The 25,714-nt window shown below is 38.9% G+C and overlaps 1 protein-coding gene across 2 annotated transcripts in view; it reads left to right on the forward strand.

Annotated features, from left to right (window-relative positions):
• Positions 1 to 25,714, forward strand: part of chl1b (cell adhesion molecule L1-like b) — a 945,006-nt gene that overhangs the window by 384,875 nt on the left and 534,417 nt on the right. For both annotated transcript variants that reach the window (XM_063067891.1, XM_063067890.1), the window contains 3 exons: positions 10,109 to 10,162; positions 17,841 to 17,952; positions 18,343 to 18,527. In XM_063067891.1, the coding sequence (XP_062923961.1) occupies positions 10,109 to 10,162; positions 17,841 to 17,952; positions 18,343 to 18,527 (351 nt within the window). The remainder of the gene's footprint in view (positions 1 to 10,108; positions 10,163 to 17,840; positions 17,953 to 18,342; positions 18,528 to 25,714) is intronic.

Here is a 25,714-nt window from a genome sequence, read left to right on the forward strand (position 1 = left end):
ATTATGGAAGTTAAAATCTCTTACTAATAATACTCTATTGTGTTTACAGTGGGCTGCAATCTCACCCCTACTAACCATTGAGAGGCCTACAATATAATGCAATCCTATCTGAGTGACCATCCCCTTCTTGTTTCTAAGTTCCACCTATGTGGCCTCACTGAAATTTCCCCAAGAATATCCTCTGTGAGGATATTACAAGTATTTTCTTTCATCAAGGAGGCAACTCCCTCTCCTCTCTTACCTGCATCTCGAGCACACCTGTAGAATCTGTATCTTGGAACACAGAGCTGCCAGTCTCGCCCTTCCCTCATCCATGTTTCTGTTATTACTATATCCAGTCCTCATGAGCAACTCCTGTCCTGAGTTCACCAACCTACCCTGTCAAGCCTCTTACAATGAAATAAATGCAGTTTAAACCAATGCTTTCCTCTCCAGTCCCAGTTCCAGAGAAAACAAATTAACCATTATGATATAACTTTCTCTACCGGCCTGCTTTAGCTTGGCCAATAATCTTTACATCCTATCCAGAATACAAGAGAGTTCTGCCAATTTTTAACAATGCCCAAGTACATTCAAGAATGATTTGCACTTATACTTGAGCATGTTATGTCAACCAGAATACTTTCCTATCACAATAATGCATGTGGAATATTGCATCATTCAATATTAAAATTGTCAGTTATCTTCTACTGGCATCAGCACTTTGCTCTTTCATACTTCATTACTTCTCCAAGATGTCAAGATGGGACTATCCACCTGAGTTGCCTGTTAATCTTTTCCTGCATTTTTTTTAATATACATGGAGACAAATGTAAAACCAGCGAGACAGATAGGAGATGAATCAAGGCTTAGTGAAGATATCTGAGTGAGAATTGAAAGCGATAAGTATAAAGGACTAATATTGAGTGTATGTTATAAACTCCCTAATGCTGATAGTGATTTTAATAAACAACTCAATCAGAATATTAAAAAATGAATTTCCGAGGTTGTTGTTAAAGTTATGGGAGACTTTAGTTTCCCAAATATTGAACCCAGTGACTGATGGATTACAGGAAAATGAATTCATTGAGTTATTGAATGATTGTTGTTTGCCCCAGTATGTAAATGCACCAACAAAAGGGGAGTCCTGTCTAGCTTTGATATTCTGTAAAAATCAGAACAGAATTTTGTGTCTGGAAGTTGTTGAGCCTTTTGGAACAAGCGATCATAACATTGTTAGTCTCAGAGTTTTCTGGGAGAGTGTTACAGTAAAAACCAAAGCCATTAAATTGAATTTCAGAAAGACAAAGTTTGTGTAGATGTGGCAAAGACTTAAGAAGGTAAACTGGAAGGAACTGCTTGACTTTGAGTCAGTTAAGCAACAATGGGGTCAATTTAAAGAGGCAATACACACAGTGAAGGAAATGTCCAAACACAAGGTCAGGAGATGCAATAACTATAATAGATCAACTACACGGATTAATAAAGATATGTAAAAATTATTGAAAAAAGACGGCTATATAAGGGATATAGAAAAAAAATGATAATGTTAACTGTTGGGCATATGAAAATATACTTCATACACATCATGCCCGTTGAGACCTGGAACTTCCACTACATTGCTAATGTCTTCCACAGTAAAAGAGCTATACATGAGAGCTAAAGTCAAGAGGAAAATTCAGATTGCAAAAAAGGCAGTTTGGGAAGGATATTGCTGATAATGCTAAGATTAACCCCCAAGAGATTTAATACTTTAGTAGTAAAGGAATAGTCAGGGAGGAATTTAAGTGTATTAGGAATAATAATGGGATGATAAATTATGCAGAGAAAGACATAACAGATACTCTTAACTCATGTTTTCTTAAAGTATTTACCTGTGAAGATATTAGCAATATGCCAGGAAGTGTAGAGAAAAATAAGGTTGCTTTAAGTGTCTTAGAGATCTTAGAAAATTAAGTCTTGTTTCAGCAGAAAAGGCTGGAAGTTAATAAATATAAAAGGCCAGACAACATATGTCCAATGGTACTTAAAGTGGTCTGTGATTATATATACAAACCCCTAATATGTATTTTTCAAAAGTCAGTGAAGACCGGTGAAATTCCGAAGGACTGGAAATGTTGTCCCAGTATATAATAAGGGTGACCGTACTGACCCTGGTAGCTATAGATTAGTAAGCTTAACATGTATGGTAGGTAAGATAATGGAAACATTAATAAAGAAATCGATGGAAAACCAGCTGATAAGAACAGGCATGTTAGCAAGAAAGCCTGCATGGGTTCAGAAAGGAGGGAATCATGTTTGCTAATATGCTCTAGTTCTATGAAGAGGCAACTAAAATTTATGATAAAAATAGAGCAGTTGATATCATTTACTTGGACTTTCAGAAGGCTTTTGACAAAGTACCTCACGAGAGGTACTCTCACAGGTGGATAGGGTAGTTAAGAAAGCTTATGGGGTGTTAGCTTTCATAAGTCGAGGGATAGAGTTTAAGAGTCGCGATGTAATGATGCAGCTCTATAAAACTCTGGTTAGGCCACACTTGGAGTACTGTGTCCAGTTCTGGTCACCTCACTATAGGAAGGATGTGGAAGCATTGGAAAGGGTACAGAGGAGATTTACCAGGATGCTGCCATGCATTATGATCAGAGATTAAGGGAGCTAGGGCTTTACTCTTTGGAGAGAAGGAGGATGAGAGGAGACATGATAGAGGTGTACAAGATGATAAGAGGAATAAATAGAGTGGATAGCCAGCGCCTCTTCCCCAGGGCTCCACTGCTCAGTACAAGAGGATATGGCTTTAAGGTAAGGGGTGGGAAGTTCAAGGGGGATATTAGAGGAAGGTTTTTAACTCAGAGTGGTTGGTGTGTGGAATGCACTGCCTGAGTCAGTGGTGGAGGCAGATACACTAGTGAAGTTTAAGAGACTACTAGACAGGTATATGGAGGAATTTAAGGTGGGGGCTTATATAGGAGGCAGGGTTTGAGGGTCGGCACAACATTTTGGGCGGAAGGGCCTGTACTGTGCTGTACTATTCTATGTTCTATGAGAGATCAATAATCCAAATTACAGTAGGTATGGATTCAGTATAAGGTGTGCGAATGCATGCAGAATTGGATCAAAAACAGAAAGTTATGGTGAGAGGATCATTTTCACACCTAGAAGATGTTAAAAGTGGACTTTTTCAGGGATAAATTTTGGGGCTGCTGCTGTTTTTTTACATTAATGATGTGGATAAGCATGTAACATATAAAGTAGTAAAATTTGCAGATAGGCAAAAGGGTTGATAACATTCAGGCAGTACAGTTAGATCTAAACAATATCCAGATGTGGGTAGGTGAAATTTAATTAAGTAAATGTAAAATATTATATACAGGAAGTAGAAATATGTGATAGACAATGGGGGATCTTGAGTTACAAAGTGCTCTGTATGAGAAGGATTTGGGTGTCCTGATAGACTCATCGCTATCAACATCTGGACAATGTACAGAAGCGATTAGGAAGGCTGATAGAATATTGGGCTATATAATGCGCTCAGTGGAATTCAAGTCTCGAGATGCTCTCCTTAAGCTGTATAATGTGTTTGTGAGGCCACACCTTGAGTACTGCATACAATTTTGTTCTCCATATCTTGTGAGGGATGTCAAGGCACTGGAGAGAGTTAAGAGAAGGGTGACGAGCATCAATGCAGGTCTGCAGGGTATAAGCTATGAAGAAAGATTGAAAGAATTAAATCTTTTTAGCCTAAGTACATGTAGAATAAGAGGAGACATGATAGAAATGTTCACAATTATGAAGGGTATAAGGAAGGTGGATGCCAGCTGTTACTTGAAAGTTAATCTATCAACGAGGACATGAGGAGAGTGGTTAGGGAAGATTTCAGACAAACATCAGGAAACATTTCTTTACATGGCAGGTTGTGGATACATGGAACAAACTACCTATTTGTGTCGTTGAGAGTAGTACCTTACAGCCTTTTCAAATCTAAACTTGATAGTTATTTCAACACAATATGTGAATAGGAATTTGGCAAGTTTGTTAGGCTGAATGACCTGTTCTTGTCAAAAACTTTCTAATGTTCTAATATAATATTATTTCCAGCTTTCACGAAAACAAAGGTGCAGCCTTGCAGTTCTCTCTTCTACCATTTCCTTCTGCTATTCCGCCAATCATAATCCATCAAACTGCACATTCAGATGCTCTCTATTCAAATTTTGGGGTGAAAATAATTTCTGAGACAATCCAGCTTGGTGATCATTTGTTCCCTTGGGCACTGGAAGCTTGCAGGGGCTGTAAGAGAGTATTTTCCCTAACAACAAGAAACAGTAGACTGCCAGTGACATAAAGGAAGCATGTCACTTGCATGGAAGCAGGGTGGAGACTTTCCCATGTCAGGAGATGTAATGATGAAAGAGATTAATGACCCAACAGGATGTGAGTGACATGTTGACCTATGTCATGATAAGTATATCACCTCATGATACCTTGTTATGCTTACTCTAACACGTCACTCTTCACATTGACTTAACTTGAAGCACTGTCCCTTCTTCGCTGGCTGCAAGCTTCCTTCTTGAAGGAGAAGAAAGCAAAAGAGACACAGAGCTGGGGCTGGCTTTCTTGCCATCAGTTACATTATGACTGGAGTGGGGAAGGCACTTAACCTCACTGGAATGTCATCATAGTTGGCCATTGAAGTTCACTTATAATGACCTGATGTCATATTTTCAATGTCCTTCAATTGTCTCTGTGCTGTTCCTTATCGTAATTGAAGAGCTCCAGGAATCTTGGCATGTCAGTGGATTGATAAACTGCAAAATCCTGGTTAATGTTCCTGTAATTGGCCAATTACCAAAGGGCAATGTCAACCCACCTTCCCTGATGTGCCAAAAAACATCTCGGTGTACTTGAGCCACTTTCCTAATGACTGTGAATATCTGTGGTTTTAATCACTCACACTTCTGACTAAATATTTGCAGTTATTACAGAGCATGATTGTGCTGATGAAATCACAGCTGCTAACCAGCTCAATCAGTATCTTCTAGACACCCACAACTCGGCAGAAGGAAGTTCGCAGTGTGCTGACCTTGTCTGTCAGCTCAGTGCCAGTCACTGCTAGGATATTTAGTAGGGTTCTATTCATTTCAATAGATCACAGAGCTTTTCTTAAAAAGGAAAATTTAGCAAACCTTTTGTTATTTTAAACTTTATATTTATATTTCTACTTAATTTAAGACAGTAATTTAAATTATTCTTTAATGTTTTTAAAAGTTAATTTCAAAGCTTTAAATAGAACATGGAAGTTCGGCCGCAATGTTATGCCGATCATATAACCTACTCTAGAAAATGCCTAGAATTTCCAAAGCACATAGGCTTCTATTTTTCTAAACTCCATGTACCTATCTAAGAGGCTCTTAAAAGACCCTATTGTATCCACTTCTATTATACCCCTGTTTATCAGATATCGTAGGGACTGGTCTTGTATGACGAAGTCTCTGAGGCTGTTAGTTGCTGCTAGAGGCAGGATGTCAGGATTCAGCAGTCTGATCCACTTGTGGAATCATTGCAGAATGAAAGTCTCAAGAGTTTTGGAATGAGAGTAAAGGTAATGGGTGTGACAGTAGGGCCAGCTTTAAGTGCAAACCCAAGCTGTGTATTGGGTTGAGCGTGATACTGCCAACTTCCATCTTTTGTTTTACTGTGGGGTTACTGTTTACCTCCCAGTTCAGAGGAGACTCAGTATGCACTGGGAGCTCACACATATCTTTGGGAATTAAAGCAACAGAGAAATGCTATACATTGAGGCACATGAAAGCTGACTTCCGGTCAAATAACAAAGGCGTATTCAGACAGCTTTACACAACCATGTACTTATCAGAAGAGCAGTGTCTGAGTCTTGAAGATTTCCAGCAGATTTTTGACTACGTACTCATTCTAATGTCCCTGTTGTTTGACATTGGTTAGTTTTGATTTACAGATGACATTTCCACATATTAAATGGATCATTATGAATGATCTGCTATTAGGGTTTCTATTATGTTGCACTTTATTGAAATTAATTTATTAATAGCGATGTAACTGGTTTTGCACACTCAGAGCTTCACATTTAATAGTCTGTCCAGAAATTATTGCTTTCATTTTGTTTGAAGAGTTTTTTTTCATAAAAATCATTTGCTGTCTTTCATCTAGTTTTGCATTTATAGTCTAAATTAAACAGCACAACCTCATTAACATCATTTGCCTCTCATTTTAACAGGCAGTTTCCCCTGAATTTCCCTTTGAATGAACCGAACAAAATCTTCTATCAAAACTTAGAGCATTAATTTTTGAATATTTTATTCTATATTCTAGTTGTAAGCTGCAGAGTTGCTACCTCAATCCAAAAAATTAGTGCATTTCTGAACAGAATTGGGTTTCAGTGCTGCAAAGTGTATCATTTTCTGCCCAACCAATTAAATAATCATTATGACAATCAAACACCGCTGTTGGCAATAATTCCTAATATTTCCCTTAGATGATTATAATGAAGCAACATATCTGTAAATTAATTATCTTCATCCTATCAGCATCCTGTGCTGTTCACCCCTTTTCTGCTCGACAACATATTAACTTAGACCCTTAAGGCATTCTCTCATGAGATAGAGCGAGAAAGAGAGAGAGAGAGAGAGAAAGCTTGCGACTCAGAGTGTTAATCTCCTCCCACAGTCTGAACAGAATTACCTCATAAATATGAAATGTGTTGGTCCAAAAAATATGTGGGCTTTTCCATTTAGTCAGTGTGATTACAGATGTTTATCCTGGCAACATGAATGAGGAAAATTGATCAATCTCATGATCAGTCTGATCAGTAGAGAAAATATTCTGATTCAGTCTATGAACTATTTGGTCAACCATGTTTGGAGATTTGACGCTTTAATTAAATCAGTAGAATTTAAATCCCTGCTGGAACTTCGTCAAGTTTCGTCAGAGTGCGTTCCTATTCCAGCTGTGTCAGTGCCCCTAAGTAACATTGGCATAGCGTTCCTCAACCCCTTTCCTTTGTTCCTTGAAACAGAGTACTGCCTGTGCTTCCAGTGCTCCACAAAAGATGCAGTTACTCCACTCCTTAATGCAAGGAGTGGAAATGGAGTATTTGAGAGATCCAAAACACTAAGCATATTTCAAGGTCTGATACTTGCTTTCACACTTTGCAGAGAGATCTAACAAAGACATACAGGTTGGTAGGTTAATTGGAGACTGTAAATTGCTCCCAGTGTGTATGTATGCATATGATTCTATTACAATCTTCAGGGCTTCTACCACTTTTGTGTGACCAATCTCATTACCTCAGGAGCTTAAAGCCTCTGCCACTTGAAGCTCTTCATTAACACCAGTGGCTCTTTAATTTTTCAGTATAGATAATCTGCACATTTTTAAGGCTGTTGAATATTGCTTAACAAATGGCATTCGCTTCCAGTCAACAATAATGAAACCAGGAATATCAGTGAAGAGACACGTTGGTCATCTCTCTTTACAGTACACTTGTATTACAATCTTAACACCTTTTCTCTTCTCATACTGCATCAGGTTTGCAACACAGAATTAAGAGTCTACCTTTGTTTCTCGTTCACAACTAAGTGAAAGCTATGGATGTGGAATTTGAGATGTGGGTGAATGCTTGCTGTCAATATCAGCCTCATGAATCTTTGACCAATTTCATGAATCAACATCATGAATCTGGATTTTTTTCTGGACCTGGAATGACCATGGCATTGGTCTATATTTTATCTCTCATTTAAGAGAAAACTTGAAGAAACTGAAAAGAGAATTCTCTGCATCTGCTCCTTCAAGCAGAACCACTTATACTTTCCTGTTGTGTGATCCAGGCAAAACCATCAAAATTTTCTCGATGCGTGATAATGACATTTACTTTCCCTGCTTTAAGGGAATGGAAATCCTTCTGGAATTTCTGGTAGCTTCTAATCACAGAGGAATAAATTTGAATATTCTGCAAATTCTCCAGGGTGTGGCTCTGGAAAACTTCCTCTTATATTGTCCGAGGCCTGACTGAGTCGAAGTATGCATATTGAGGTTCTGACAGCTCTTTATTGAGGTGAAATCTTCTCTAATTTACTATTAAAGGTTGGTATGAGATCCCAGAACTATGTGAAATCTGGGGATCATTTTGGGGAGGCTTGGAAAAACCACAAGTAAGTTTGACACTTTGCTGGCACCCTCCTTTTCATCAAGGGACCCCTGACATTGGAGTCCAAATGATGATCAGCCCTCCTTTGCTTCCATTTCCAGAGTTTTCACTTTTATTTTCACTGTCCCTTGCTTTGCATGTCATAAAAGAGCTACCCTGCTTGTGAACTCTGTTCACCTACACTGTCTCAGCTGCTTATTGTGAGGGTGATTGAAAATGTGGGAAGGTGGCTACTGGTTGCCCTATAATGGATCTCTGGTGTTGCCTCTTTTCCTCAACCTGTTTGTTCTTCGTTCCTTCAATTTTCTATATTTGAGAAAATACTCCTTCCTTTTGGGCACTAGTTCTTCAGCATTATATGTAAAAAAAATGAACAGAGCAATCAGTAAATATTGTTTATCATTTTGTAAAAAACTTGGTTGCAAGCAGGTTTGAAGTGTCAGATTTTCAGACAGAAAAGTTGTGAGTGAGTCTGTGCAGTTTTCTTCAATATTCCTGTGATGGAGGCAGAAGTGACTTCGGCATTAAAGTAATGAAGGAAATGAAAATAAGTTCAGAGTCCAAAATCTGACTGATATTGATTGATTTAAAAAAGCAGAATATTAATCATCCAACAGAAACATAAATTTGCAATGATCAGGCCAGTAGTTATATTGCTCTCACTGTACATTTGCTGATATATATTCCCATCTGTAAGCGTGGATGAAGGAAGGCTGCTTGAACAATAAGCTAAGGGTCTTTAATAAAAGTATACTCGACCTGGCTCCATAGGCAAAGCAAATTGAGAATCAGGTTTATTATCATTGACTTGCATGTTGGTGAATTGGTAGTTTTACAGCAGCAGTGCAGTGCAAAGACAATAAAATAAGCTGTGAAAGAATAGAATAAGAAAGTAGTGTTAACTGAGTCATGGACCATTCAGAAATGTGAGGGCAGCAGAGAAAAAGCTGTTCCTAAATCATTGAATGTGTGCCTTCAGACTCCTGTACCTCCTGCCCAATGTTGGTAATGCATTGAACAACCAAAAATATTATAATTGTTATTTGTTATCACTGAGGAGTGCAGCAGAACAGAGGGATCTGGGAATACAGATACAAAATTCCCTAAAAGTGGTGTCACAGAGAGCTTTTAGTACTTTGGCCTTTATTAATCAAAATATTGAGTATAAGAGCCAGAATGTTATGATGAGGTTGTATAAGGCATTGGTGAGGTCGAATCTGGAGTATTGTGTTCAGTTTTGGTCACCAAGTTACAGGAAGGATATAAATAAGGTTGAAAGAGTGCAGAGAAGGTTTACAAGGATGTTGCCAGGACTTGAGAAACTCAGTTACAGAGAAAGGTTGAATAGGTTAGGACTTTATTCCCTGGAGTGTAGAAGAATGAGGGGAGATTTGATAGAGGTATATAAAATTATGATGGGTACAGATAGAGTGAATACAAGCAGGCTTTTTCCACTGAGGCAAGGGGAGAAAAAAACCAGAGGACATGGGTTAAAGGTGAAGGGGGAAAAGTTTAAAGGGAAAATTAGGGGGAGCTTCTTCACACAGAGAGTGGTGGGACTGTGGAATGAGCTGCCAGACGAGGTGGTAAATGCAGGTTCTTTTTTAACATTTAAGAATAAATTGAACAGATACTTGGATGGGAGGTGTATGGAGGGATATGGTCCGTGTGCAAGTCAGTGGGACTAGGCAGAAAATGGTTCGGCACAGCCAAGAAGGGCCAAAAGGCCTGTTTCTGTGCTGTAGTTTTTCTATGGTTTCTATGGTTTCTGAAGCCTGAATTATTTTACAGCAGGTTCGTGATAAAGTTTGTCCTCAGTTATGCATACAATTAATTATTTTGTTCATCAGAAAATCAGCAACCCCTAACAAATGTGCATTGTAATTTGTTTTACCTGATGCCTCTCATCTGTTTTTCCCCATTTTTCTTGACTGCTCTTGTTTGTTCCAGTTGCACATCCCAATGACACAGAGTCACCTGTTATAGATATTGACCTGTCTGCTGGTGAGTCCAATCAAGTGCTGAGTAAGGCCACTCATTTAGAATTACTGCACACTAACAGCTGCTTATGCTTCCAGCGTAGTGATGCAAATCTTAACATTTGGCATTAATCCAGCAGCTAATAATTTGTGACTTAAAATCTTTAATGCTTTCAGGGACATCACTTGTGTTTGGCTTTGAAACTGATTTAAGATGCCATGTTTGCTAATACTTGCATTTTTTTTAAAAAAGGACATGATGTATGTATGGATTATAAATCTGAAGCAGTCCAGGGGAGTTGTGTTTCAGGGGACTTATTGTGATCCTATTACTAATCTAATTGGAGTGCATGGAAATTAAAAAAAACCTGCAGGTTCTGGAAATCCAAGATAAAACCAGAAAATACTGAGAATGCACAGGAGGATAGGCTGTGGTGATCATGGAGATAAACTGTTAACAAAGCTAACAGGTCAATGAGTGAATGGGAGCAGTCAGAGAGTGAGAACATTGACAAGAGAATGGGGGAGATTGGAAATGCAGAATAGGAGATCATGCACTGCTGGTTAGACTGGGCATGTCCTTTATTCCGAGAGAATAAAAAGGAATAAAGAGAGAAAACTAAGACTGAATCAAATTCTGATGAAGGTTTCTTGGCCTGGAGCATTAACTGTTTATTCCTCTCCACAGATGCCGTCTAACCTGCTTAGTTCCTCCAGCATTTAGAGTGGGTTGTTCTGGATTTCCAGCAACTGCAGAATCTCTTGGGTTTATGATTTGCAACTTAACAAGTTTCTTTCATCTCATTTTCAGTTATGTGGAAGTATGTCCAATCTAAAATGTTAACTCTGTTTCTCCTTCCATAGATGCAGTTTGACCTGAGTATTCCCAGTGTTTTATATTTTTGTAATTGGAGTGTGTTTCTGTCAATTCCTATTGCTCTGTTTCTCCACCGTATAATAAAAGTTGAAGTTGCGAGTGGATACCTCTTTCCAAATATCCTTATTCTCAATGGATATTTTCACATTTTGAGAAATTATTACAGCAATATGTCTATTTTTTTGTTATTACCAAATCTGGATGTGGAAATTCTTCCACAGGGAGAATGCAGTATGTTAGAAAGCTGATGGGATGATGGTGCACTCATTATGGAAAATGATGAGAATGCCAAAGATATTTTCTAATAGTCCAGAGATCTGAGTTCACCATGGTGGAATTTAAATTCATTGGATGATCCAGAATTTTATAATCATGACACAAAACCATTAGATTTTCACAAAATCCAATTAGTTCCTCCAGTGAAGAAGATTTGCTGTCCTTATTCTTGTGGGTATCTCTGAAATGCACTCCGAACTATCCTAGCAAGCAATTCAGCTCAAGAGCAGTTGGCTGATCAATGATTGCTAGCAGGCCAGCGACTTTTAGATTCTGAATGAATAAAACGAAGTACACTATCCAAAATACACTATCGTGCATGGGACTTGCATTTGCACAGTGGTGTAAACCTGTTCTAAACATCTATATTCAGAAACATGTTAGCACCACTCATTGTCAAAGATGAGACATTTTTAGGTCTGAATTATTGATGCTATGGAGTTTATTGGTTCTTTTATGTTACTTACAAATGAAGTACACTTCAAAACTACTTTGCATTTAGTCAGCTTGCAACTAAGACTTTTAAATAGAAGGGTTAAGAGCACAATATTTCAGAGCTGTCTAAGGAGATCAACATAAAAATTATCAGTGTGTATATTTCTGCTGCCCATGGAGGAACACTAGGTCATGCACATGAGTTCAACTTTTCTTTGGGAATTAGCATTTAGCTTTTAGGTTTCTGCTTGGTGTAGGGGATATTTTGGGAAAAATAATGAGATATTTAAAAACAATGTATGTAAGTATGAATGTATACCAGACTTTCCCTATTAGCCAGCTTCTGACTTTATCCCTCCCTCCCCTTCCCCCACTTCATATTCTGGCATCTTCCACCACCCTTTCCAATCCTGATGAAGGGCCTCGGTCTGAATGTCAACTGTTTATTCATTTCCACAGATGCTGCCTGACCTGCTGAGTTCCTTCAGCATTTTGTGTATGTTGCCCTGGATTTTCAACATCTGCAAACTCTCCTGGGTTTATGAATAGCGTGTGTTTTTTTTCTGTTAACTTTATGGATCACGCTTGCATTTGCCTATTACAAGGCTTTGTGCAAGGGACACTTCAAAAGAGCCCCCAGTCATATTTCTTTAGTGCATTCTTTAAAATATGTGTACAGTATAAGGTTTGTTTGTTATGTTGCTCTAGGTGCTTTGACTTTGTTTACAATTTGAAGCATAATAACGATTATTAAATGCTGTGGTTCATCTTTGGTGTAAACAAAAATGTTATAACAATACGATAAAAAGGTTTACCTAATTCTTGAAGTGAAGTAATTTAAATTACATTTAATTATACTTAATTTAAATTATACTGTCTTGTGTTGAAATTACTCTGGATATGGGGAAAGAAATCAAAATGATCATAATTTGGTAAAACCTTTGTGATAACCTCCATGCAATTATATTTCTGCTCAGTTGTTCTGCTGTTCATATTTACCTTCTCCTCTTAATGAGCCAACTCCTAAAATATCCAAATAAAAGGCAAAGTCAATTTACTGGTATTCTCTAACTTCAAGTAAATTGAGGTATTCATTAGTGATTACCTGTCTGTTTCAAAAATTCAGAAATTACATCATCTTTAAAAAAGCATTCCACATAGTAGGGTGAAGCCACAATTGAATTTCAAAGAAACCTCCTGACATCATTGTGCAATATAAATATTAATGGTGAACTACTGATTCAATATCAATACTGCTGTTGTATAGGACTTCCATTGTGAAAGATTCAAAAGTAAATGTTTTAACTGTCGTAGCATATTTTTTAAGTTATGCATTCGAATTAGCAAAGAAACAGAAACTACTTATGTTTCATTTATTTTCACTTAAAATCAAATACCTTATGACAATACACATAAAAGTTGCTGGTGAACACAACAGGCCAGGCAGCATCTCTAGGAAGAGGTACAGTCGACGTTTCGGGCCGAGAAATAGATGATTTAAAATGCTTCCCGCACTGCAACAGTGTAGGAAAAGAGAATTATTGTGTGCTTCATAACTGAAATAAGTTACCATGAAAATTAGATTAAAACCTGTGAGGGATTGTTTACACAATTAACTATCTAACATGGGAGTTCATTGAGAAATAACATCTCTGAAGTCGGAGCTAACCTTGCTTTAGTGCATCTGGGTCAGATTCAAACTGACTTAAGATTATCCTGTTTTTTACCTTGTTAACAAATAAGTGATAGCTTGCTCGGGTACTGGAAGGAAAATAATACAGTTTCTGATAAGCTCCACTTGAAGCGCAAATTAATTTCACCAAATCTATTTCATATTTGAAACATGCAAGGTCTTCATTTGCCTTTTTTAAAAGACGTTCATTTCTTTGTGCTGTTATTGCGGAGAGTTTTTGAAATATTGTCACATCTAAAACTTATAGCTTCCCACCTCCATTGTTACCATTATTATTCAATAAAATATTCACTTACCCAACAAAAACATTTTGGTTATGACCCACATGTGAATCCAATGTTGTCCGTGGACGAAGATCATGTGTAGTGTGTTTTTCATGCCATAGGATACCAGTAACTAAAAGTAACTGGATGTGATTGTTGTCCTTTCTTGTCCTCATATTTTATGTTGAAAATTGAATGGTGTAGGATTATCCATTTCTCTTTTTATGATCAGCTGATGGGTGTTGTACTGTAAAGGAACTGGCCTGGTCCTGGCCGTTTTCATTGTTATTCTTCCACCCTGGGTAACACCCCATAAATATGGACCAGAAATGAAACTCAAGGCACAGGGAGAATGTAATGGAAGAGTATTGAGACAGTGTGGGAGAAGCCTTGCAACATTAATCAGATAGGCATTATGTGCTGCTTTAATGTCATGTATATGGCTTATTCTACAGGCTACTTGGTTTGAGAAGGTACCCTGGTTTATTTCCATCTGTATTATTCTACCCCTGCCCTCCTACCTCCTTAGGTATTAAGTGCATTAACAGCACATGCATATACAATGCACATATATGATATGCCTTTTTAAAATGTTTCCCTAAAAGTGGTTAGATTTAAATAGCTGTGCTTGGGTTTCTGTTCTTACATTTTATTATTTAAGCTATCAACCCTTTCCTTTATCATTTGCTCAGTTTACTTTGTTTTCATTTCCTTACATGGATATGTAAACCTTGTTTCTTCATAATCAGATGAATCACAATATGATCATGAGCTTTTCAGCATTTTGTTGTGAAATAACTTGCATAACTCTCAGAGGCTCTAAATTTGCAGATTATAATACAAAATCAGCATTGATGCATTGAGCTTGCTGCTAGTTGTGGAAGAAATACCCAACGATTTTCAGCAGCCCTGCTGGCAAAGACATGTAGTCTGTTTGAACAGAGTGCCCTCTATTGTGAATCTGTGGCCAAGCAACTTCATCCCATCAGATTCAAGTAGCTGCCTTGAGATCCAGGCTAATACTTTGATAATAGAATGAAAGTTTTATTTTTCACCGAATACAGGACAAAGAATGTGTCTTAACCGTGCAATGAAGAGAGAGAAATAAGCGAGGGAAAAAATACAAGAAATAAAATAGATAGATAGATGCTTTATTGATCCCAAAGGAAATTATGGTGTCAAGGTAGCATTACAAGTGCAGAGATATAAATATTTGAAGAGCAGTAGAAAGAATAAAAAAATAAGTTACTACAAACATACAGGAGGGGCTCATCACTTCCCTGGCTATAGGGTGACTCATTATAGAGCCTAACGGCCAAGGGTAAGAATGACCTCATATAGCGCTCTTTGGAGCAACACAGTTGTCTTAGTCTAAAAGTAGCCAGCTGGTGGCATAGTGGCATCAGTGCCGGACTTTGCAGTGAAGGCTCCTGAGTTCGAATCCAGCCGGCTCCCTTGCATGCTTTCCATCCATGCTGGGTTGAGTGTCAAGCTAGCGAGCTCATAAAAATAAGAAAGCCTGCTAAAAAAAGTGCCGTCATGATGGCATCCCAATGACTCCACTCGGAGTTAAGGGCTTTCTTATTCTTATTATTATTATTATTATTACTAAAAGTGCTCCTCTGTTCAGCTAAAGTGGCATGCAGTGTGTGAGAAATATTGTCCAAAATTTCCATAGGGTCCTTTGTTCTACCAGTCTCCAGTGTGTCCAGTTTAACTCCTATAACAGATCCATCTTTCTAATCCATTTATTGAGTCTGTTGGCATCACTTGTGTTGATGCCATTGCCCGAGCGCACCACCACACGGAAGATTGTACTGGCAACAACAAACTGGTAAAACGTTTAACCAATTTCCCCCGGGATCAATAAAGTATGACTATGACTATGACTATGAAGAAGAGGCCTGCAAAAGACTTCAAAGGACCTCAGCCTCCTCAGGAAGTAGAGACAACTCTGGCCTTTCTTGTACACAGCCTCTGTGTTGGTGCTGCACTCAAGTCAGTCATCCAGGTGCACCCCTAGGTACCTGTAGGTCCTCACCATCAATAATAATGGAGCAATGTAGGCTTAGTCTTCCCAAAGTCCATCACCATCTCCTTTGTCTTACTAATGTTGAGATGCAGATAATTCAGCTTGCACCATTTGACAAAGTCCTCCACCTGCACCCTGTATTCCTCCTCCTGTCCTCTCTTTATAGACCCAACTATTGTTGAGTCATCAGAGAATTTCTGAAGAAAATGTTGCCTATGGAAGAAATTTGAAGTAAAAATAAGAGCAACTCAGAAATACTCAGCAGGAAAGACAGCATCTTTGGAGAAAATATTAAAATTATTGAAAATTGAAGTGGGACCTGAGTGAATTGTTCATAAATATTGAAATCATGTTTAGCACAATCTATTTCCTCCACTGGGGGAATCCAGAACATTATCTGGAATTATTGTTCTGTTTTATTATCTCAAAATTTCATGCTTCTGCAAGTTCAACAAGGAGATGGATTCATAACAGAATGCTGATAGCTTATTATCATGTTAGCATTACAAGGAAGAAACAAGCTTTACATATCAAAATAAAAATGAAAACAATAACTTGAACAATTAATAGAAGAAAGAGTTTGTAGTTCAAACAATGAATGTTACAAGACAAAGCCAGGTACAGCTATTTAAATCTGATCACTTTTTGAAAAACAAATTTGGAAGGTATATTCTTTCTTTCGCGAAAATGTAAGACATAGTTTCAGCCTCTCTTGGAGACAGTGATAACAGAAACTCTTAGGATCAAAATTGGCATATTTAGGAAGGAATAAAAGGATGTAGAACAACAAAAGGAATGCAGGTAGTGATCAGCCATAATGGGAGAGCAGGCCAGAGAGACTGAGTGGGCTCATGTGTATCCTATGTGCTGAACATATGGCTTCAAACTATGACCTTGTCCATTGTTTCCAAGAGTACAGATTAACAATGAAGACATCCTGACATGTAGGGTCATTATGATTTCTTGGTCTTAAAATGTGGCACTTGAATAAAATAATCAAAAATTTGCAGCTTGTTATACATTTAACTCTTCCTTCAATGCAAATTGCACAATGAATTATTTACTGAGGAGAGCTTGTGAAAGTTTCATGATTCTTTTCATACACCTACAAGTTAATTGATAGGTACACACATTTGCTTTAGACTCTGCAAAACTTCAGAGCTAACCAAATATAAAATTTATTGCTTATTGATTAATATATTTGAATGCATAGTGGTAGCTTTGATAATTAATTAGGGTAATTATTTTATCAGAATGATGTAATTCTGTATGTGGTCAAAAAATCATGTATTATTTTGGGGTATTCCAGGAAAAGTTCATATCAGTGTAACAACTCACTGAAATCTATAGTAATTTTACTTTAAGGTAGCTTATGTTTATGTGTTAACTAATGGCCCAGTTGTTTTTTTTTAGAGATACAGGGGGGAATAGGCCTTTCTGGTCCTTCGAGCTGCACTGCCCAGCACCCCTGACAATCGCGATTTAAGCTGAACCTCATCATAAGACAATGTATAATGGCCAATTAACCTACCAAATATGCCTTTAGACTGTGGGAGGAAACATTCCATGGCGAGAAGGCACTAGAACTCCTTACAGAGGATGTCGGGATTGAACTCCGAATTCGACTGCCCTGTGCTGTAATTACATCCACTGACCACTAGGCAATGTGACACCCGAGTAATAAGTTGTTACTTGTGTGGAGTCCAGCTTCGCTCAGTAACCTTGATTCAAGCAACCCCTCAGCGCTCAAGTTTGTTATGATAATGACGTCTTACTTAAGACACTGGGCAACTGCAAAATTCCTACTGTGAACATTTAGATTTTATATTACAGGGGCTTACTACGAGTATATTCATTAAATCATGAACTCCTTGACTCTTGGGAAATATTGGTGTTTCTGGCTTTTATGGTCTCTGGTGCAGATTTTTTATTTTACTTCTGTCTGGTCGTTTGAAATCTTTCGCTGAACGCTAACCAAATTTTCATAAGTAGCTTGAATCTTAATTTTGCTTTCTTTAACTGCTGTGCCACTAACCAAGCTCGTTAACAATATTGAAACTGCCATTCCTGAAAATGATCATTTGTTCACCTAAAGTCACGTTAAAATTGAATTTCTTTAACTTGCAGCAAATTCAATAAAGGATCGATCCCCGAGTTTTCTGACACCTTCTGGTAGCAGTTCACAGATAACTGCACTGCGAGGAGGAACACTTCAACTGGAGTGTATTGCTGAAGGGCTGTAAGTAAAATCAAAGTAAACCTTGAAACAATTAATGACCATTTTTTCTGTATGAAGAAGCTGTGTAAATTTGCCCTCTAAATAATGTTAGTCTTGCTCCAACAAATGATGGTGTACTCACAGATATTCATCTTTCTTTAGCAATTTTTCATCATTAAGTTGTGACTTTTGTAACATACATAGTGTCCTTCATTTCCAGAATTACCAGCTGTGCTACAGGTTTGCATACATTCCATTAAGTTATATTTTGAACAATGGTACTGTAACTAACATTAAATGTGTAATTATTTTGTGGAAAATTTGTTAATTTTGCACTTTTTATGATTTATATTGTGAATTTTAATTGGCAGGATCAAATTATTTCCCAACCATCATTTGTTTCTTTTGTAGTCCCACACCTCAAATCTCATGGTCTAAGGTCGATGGTGATATGCCCAAACATCGAGCAACAGAAGAGAATTTCAATAAAACATTGAAGATAGTTAATGTGACTGAACTTGATAATGGAAAATATCAGTGCAAGGCCGAAAATGCTTTTGGTATTGTGAAGCATGCTTTCTCTGTAACAGTGGAAGGTAATGTCCTTGCTTTGTCAGATCTGTTTTAACATTTTCTCTATAACAGTGGAAGATAATTTTAACATAAAGAGCAAAACAGAAATATTTTCAATGTTTGATGAATAAACCAGAGAAACTGATTATAATGTAAATTAAGTTAAATCCAGTTATTTAGATTCAGTTCCAGGGAACATAGAACATAGAACAGTACCGGCCCTATGGTTCATGATGAAGTGCTAACCTATAAAATCTACTCCATGATCAATCTAACCCTTCCCTCCTTCACAGCCCACAACTCCCCTATTTTTCTTACTTCCCTGTACCTATCCAGAGGTCTGATAAATGTCACTGTTGTATCAACCTCTTCCACCAGTGACCTAACCAGAGTTTTATAGAGTTACAACATTACCTCATGGCTCTTTAACTCAAATGCCCCAATTAATAAGACCAGTTCATCATACAACTTCTTAACAACCCTATCAACTTGTGCAACAATTTGGAGAGATTGATGGACATGCACCCTAAGTTCCCTCTGTTCCTCTACACTGCTGAGAATCCTGTCATGAATATTGTACTCTGTCTTCATGTTTGACCTTCCAGCGCTTCACTTCACATTTTTGCTGATTGAACTCCAACTACCAGTTCTCTGTCCAGTTTTGCATCCTTTTATAATGTACAACGAACTTCTATACTACCTTCAACATCACCAATCTTTGTGTCATCTGCAAACCTACTAACCCCCCCTTCTACTTGCTCAACCAAGTCATTTATAAAATCACAAAGAGTTGGGGTTCCAGAACAAACCCTGCAGAACATAACTGGTCACCAACCTCCAGGTAGAATATGTTCCAGCTGTGAGCAAGGCAATACAAAATCCACACAGACAAGTTCCCTGCCGCCTGATATTCTCAATGAGCTTATCATGGGGGATATCTGACTAAGTTCCATATACACCAGTTGGATTCGAATGGTTTTAATCCAAGGTTCTTTCAGAAGTCAGGAAAGACGCACAGCACTTGTGGCTTCATGATCATTTTATTAAGCATTAATTGAACAAAGAAACCTGAAAATAGACAGTACAGGAACAGATGCTAGTAACAGGAGAGAGAGAAGAAGCAAAAGAAGGGAAAGAAGATGAAGTTGCCATGTGGTTAGCTCTTTTTATATCCATAGGTAAGATAGATAGATACTTTATTGATCTCAAAGGAGAATACAGTGTCGCAGTAGCATTGCCAGCTGAAATAAGAAACATGGCATTCAAATTTACAGATAAGAGTCAGCCAATCAGATAGAGTCGTAGAGAAGTACATACAGAGGCAGGCTCTTTGGCTCATCTAGTTCGCGTCAAAACCATTTAAACTGCCCAGTCCCATCAACCTGCACCGGGACCATGGTCCTCCATATCTCTACTATCCATGTGCCTATCTAATCTTCTCTTAAATGTTGAAATTGAGCTTGCATGCACCACTTGTGCTGGCAGCTCATTCCACAATCTCACAACCCTCTGTGAGGGAAGAGATTTCCCCCGTGTTCCCCTTAAACTTCTCACCTTTCACCCTTAACCCATAACCTCTGGTTGTAGTCCCACCCAATCTCAGTTGGACCCTATTCAAATAACGCAGCACCAGAGAAGCTTCCAGAGCTTTCCAGATTCACATAATTGTAACCACCAGGGTACACACTGAACAACTGCATAAACATACTATGGCTACCAGACAATATGCTGAACAGTGACATATATATAAGTAGTTACAAAAAAATACCTGAAGGTGTTTAATTGACATACTGCAAAGAGAATAATAATTGAACAGTTTAATTCAACAATTCCCCCCTTCATTTTATTAATCATTACCCCTATATAAGTAAAATAGATGTAAACTATGATAAGGCATTTTACTACTCATTGTAAGTAGGAATAACTGGCAGAAATATAGCAACAACTAATATTGGACTAAAGTCCAGTCATTGTCGACTTTGTTCAAAGTCTTCTGGATGGTCAGTGATTTGTTCATGGTAGCCAAGTAGTGTAGGTGTATGTCAGAGGTTACTGACATATTAACGACAGCACTGGCTGTCCTTGTTAGATACCACATTAGCTCGTCTGCAGTGGCTGCTATGTATCCACTTAGTTTTGCCTTCAACCTTCACCGCTGAGTTGGTAATTAGCACTTGATAAGGACCTTCCCATTGAGCTCCCAGTGGATCATTAGGCAGTTTCTTAATCAGGATCCACTCACCAGGAATCAGTGTGCATCCCTCTTCTGTTGTATCATCACAAACAGCAGAAAACTGTTAAGAAGCAGACTGGACAGCTTTATTTAATTTCACATAATAATTAACTAAACTGTTCGACATAATGTGTATATAAACCTCTCTTATGTCATGGGTTCACTGCAGGGACTTAGCATACCAAGTTACCACCTTGAAAGGACTTAATTTAGTTTCCTTGTTTGGGGTTGCTGTGATGCTACGCAAGATCATAGGAAGAGCCGCAGGCCATGGTACGCCTTCTTCATTGTTTGATGATTCCATTCATTCATTTGACTTGTCCTAATGGCTCTGGGTGTTGTGGACAATGAAAAGACCATTCAATGTTCATCAGTCAACATAATTCCTAACAAACACTCCAGTCGATGTGGCGTGGCAATCCCATCCAGGAATACAGTCCATGATCAAAGTATTGCTGAGTGTGTGGCAGCTGCCTTCCTTGTTGGAACAGCATCTTGAAACATACATCTTGTCCACTCTTTCCCAGACATCTGAGTATCCTTGACTCTTTGGCAAAATAATGTAGTCCACTCGAAAGTGTAAAAAGGGAGCAGATAGGGAAGCTTTTGTGATAGCTTTTCCACTGCTTCAGGATTTTCTTTCTGCCTGTCCTGCATCTTTCAAGCATTTGTTGAGCTTGTCTGTTAAACTTTGAATTCCATCACTATTGGGAGAATCTGGCGATCAACCTTTCCACATCCATGTGTCTTAGAAAGTTATCTATTGTGACAGATAAGGAAACAATGTAGTTGGAGCTACCAGTGTGTGACTATTGTCTTATCTCCATAATCCATCACTGCTTAACTTCACAACATTCTCCATCCAGAACCACTTTTCCGAGTCTCAGCATTGAGCTTCAGCTCTTGAATATCTTGTATGTTCATCTCTAATAGAGAGTTGAACTTTGTTTCCATAATTCCATTTGTCAGGTTCACTGAAAATGTTCTCGATATTTCAAGGGGCGTATAGCCTGGTGAGAGTTCGGGGAGCTGGTTTATGCACAATAGGCAGCGATTTAAACAGAGAGAGGAGAAATGGGTTAAAAATTCTATATCTGAATGCACGAAGTGTCAGAAATAAGGTGGATGATCTTGAAGCTCAGGTGCGAATGGGTAACTATGATGTTGTTGGGATAACGGAGACATGGCTGCAGGGGGGGATCAGACCTGGGAATTGAATGTACAAGGGTGTATGTACTATCGAAGGGCAGAAAGGTGGGCAGAGAGGGTGGGGTGGCCCTGTTGGTGAGGAATGAGATTCAGTCCCTTGCAAGGGGGGACATAGAATCAGGAGAAGTAGAGTCAGTGTGGATAGAACTGAGGAACAGTAAGGGCAAAAAGACCCTAATAGATGTTATCTACAGGCCCCCAAACAGTAGCATGGATATTGGGTGCAAGTTGAATAGGGAGTTAACAATGGCATGTGGCAAAGGAAATGTCGCAGTAGTTATGGGGGATTTCAACATGCAGGTGAACTGAGAAAATCAGGTTGGTACTGGACCCCAGGATAGGGAGTTTGTAGAGTGCCTACGGGATGCATTTTTGGAGCAGCTTGTACGAGAGCCGACCAGGGATAAGGCTATTCTGGATTTAGTGTTGTGCAATGAACAGGATTTGATAAGTGATCTTGAAGTAAAGGAGCCATTAGGAGGTAGTGACCATAATATGATAAGTTTTTATCTGCAAGTTGAGAGGGATAAGGGCAGATCAGAAATGTCAATATTGCAGTTGAACAAAGGAGACTATGGAGCCATGAGGGAGGAGCTGGCCAAAGTTGACTGGTCGGATATCCTAGCAGAAAAGACAATGGAACAGCAATGGCAGGTATTCTTGGGAATAATGCACAAGGTGCAAAATCAGTTCATCCCCCGGAGAAGGAAGGATTCAAAAGGGAGAAAATGGCCACAGTGGTTGACAAAGGAGGTCAGAGATAGCATAGCATTAAAAAAGAAGTATAACAGAGCTAAGGTGAGTAGGAAGACGGATGATTGGGAAATTTTTAAAGAGCAACAGAACTTAACTAAAAAGGCAATACGGGGAGAAAAAATGAGGTATGTACGCAAGCTAGCTAGGAATATAAAGGAGGATAGCAAAAGTTTTTTTTAGGTATGTGAAGAGAAGAAAGATAGTTAAGAACAATGTTGGGCCCTTGAAGAATGAATTGGGAGAAATTGTTATGGGAAACAGAGAAATGGCAGACAAATTTAATAAGTACTTTGGATCTGTCTTCACTAGGGAAGACACAAGCAATCTCCCAGATGTATGGATGGGCCAAGGACATAGGGTAACAGAGGAATTGAAACAGATTGACATTAGGAAGGAAACGGTGATGAGTAGACTGATGGGACTGAAAGCTAACAAATCCCCAGGTCCAGATGGTCTGCATCCTAGGGTACTAAAGGAGGTGGCTCTGGAAATTGCGGATGCATTGGTGATCATTTTCCAATGTTCCTTAGATTCAGGATCAGTTCCTGAGGATTGGCGAATGGCTAATGTTATCCCACTTTTTAAGAAAGGAGGGAGGGAGAAAACAGAGAACTATCACCCTGTTAGCCTAACATCAGTAGTGGGGAAGATGCTAGAGTCCATTATTAAAGATGAAATAGCGGCATATCTTGATAGCAGTGATAGGATTGGGCCGAGCCAGCATGGATTTACCAAGAGCAAATCATGCTTGACTAATCTATTGGAGTTTTTCGAGGATGTAACCAGGAAGATAGACGCGGGAGATCCAGTGGATGTGGTGTACCTTGACTTTCAGAAGGCATTCGATAAGGTACCACATAGGAGATTGGTGGGTAACATCAGAGCTCATGGCATTGGGGGGAGGATATTGACATGGATAGAGAACTGGTTGGCAGATAGAAAGCAAAGGGTAGCAGTGAATGGGTGTTTCTCGGAATGGCAGGTAGTGACTAGTGGGGTACCACAGGGCTCGGTATTGGGACCACAGCTATTTACGATTTACGTCAGTGATTTAGAGGAAGGCATTGTGAATAACATCAGCAAGTTTGCTGATGATACTAAGCTGGGTGGCAGTGTGACATGTGATGAGGATGTTAGGAGAATTCAAGGTGACTTGGATAGGCTGGGTGAGTGGGCAGAAACTTGGCAGATGGCGTTTAATATGAATAAGTGTGAGGTTATTCACTTTGGGAGCAAGAACAGGAAGGCAGATTATTATCTGAATGGTGTGGAGTTAGGTAAGGGTGAAATACAAAGAGATCTAGGAGTACTAGTTCATCAGTCTCTGAAGGTGAATGAGCAAGTGCAGCAGGCAGTGAAGAAAGCTAATGGAATTTTGCACTTTATTACAAAGGGAATTGAGTACAAGAGCAAGGAAATCCTTTTGCATTTGTACAGGGCCCTGGTGAGACCACACCTGGAGTATTGTGTGCAGTTTTGGTCTCCAGGGTTAAGGAAGGACATCCTGGCTGCGGAGGGGGTACAGTGTAGGTTCACTAGGTTAATTCCTGGGATGTCCGGACACAGAGGGGTTACGCAGAGGGGTTAGAGAGACTGGGCTTGTACACGCTGGAATTAAGGAGATTGAGGGGGGATCTGATTGAGACATATAAGATTATTAAGAGATTGGACAAGATAGAGGCAGGAAATATGTTCCAGATGCTGGGAGAGTCCAGTACCAGAGGGCATGGTTTAAGAATAAGGGGTAGGTCATTTAGGACAGAGTTGAGGAGGAACTTCTTCTCCCAGAGAGTTGTGGAGGTGTGGAACGCGCTGCCTCAGAAGGCAGTGGAGGCCAATTCTCTGGATGCTTTCAAGATGGAGCTAGATAGGTATCTTATGGATAGGGGAATCAAGGGTTATGGGGACAAGGCAGGAACCGGGTATTGATAGTAGATGATCAGTTATGATCTCAGAATGGCGGTGCAGGCTCAAAGGGCCAAATGGTCTACTTCTGCACCTATTGTCTATTGTCTATTGTCTATTTCTTCCAATTCGACCACAAAACCATAAGACCATAAGATAGAGAAGCAGGATTAGACCATTTGACCCATTAAGTTTTTTCCGTCAGCCCCAATCTCATCCCTTCCCCTGGTACTCCCTCATACCCTGACCAATCAAGAATCTATCAACTGCTGCCTTATATATACATAAAGACTTGTCCTTCACAGATGCCAGTGACAAAGAATTCCACAGATTCACCACTCTCTGGCAAAAGAAATTCCTCCTCATCTCCATTATAAAAGGACCCTCCTCCATTAAGAGGCTGTGCCCTCTGGAATTAGACTCTCCTACCATAGGAAATATCCTTAGGCAAGATTTTCCCTTGAGGAAACCATGCTAACTACAGCCTATTTTGTCAAGTACCTCCAAATACTCTGAGACATCATCCTTAATAATTGACTCCAACATTTTCCCAACCACTGAGGTCTGACCAAGTGGCCTATAGTTGTGTTTCTTCTGCCTCTCTCCCTTCTTGAAAGGTGGTGTTACATTTGCAAATTCCCATCTTCTGAAGCCATTCCTGAATCTAGTGATTCTAGAAAGATCATCACTAATGCCTCCATAATCTCTTCAGCCACCTCCTTCAGAACCCTGGGGTGATCACCGTCTGGTTCAAGTAACTTATCTATCTCCAGATCTTTCTGTTTTCCAGGAATCTTCTCTCTAGTTATGGTAATTTCACACATTTATGCCCCCTAATACTTGGAACTCCTGCCATTTTGCTAGTGTCTTTCACAGTGAATACTGTGCAAAGTACTTATTCAGTTTGTCCGCTATTTTGTTGACCCCATTACTACCTCTCCAGCATTGTTTTCCAGCAGTCCGATATCCAATCTTGCCTTTCTTTTACACTTTACTTTATGTTTCTGAAGAAACTTTTGTCATCCTCTTCAATATTATTGGCTAACTTACTTTTGTATTCCTTCTTTACCTTCTTAATCACTTTTTTAAGTTGCCTCCAGTTGGTTT

The sequence above is a fragment of the Mobula hypostoma genome, chromosome 15 (assembly GCF_963921235.1).
Source record: "Mobula hypostoma chromosome 15, sMobHyp1.1, whole genome shotgun sequence".
NCBI lineage: Eukaryota > Metazoa > Chordata > Chondrichthyes > Myliobatiformes > Myliobatidae > Mobula > Mobula hypostoma.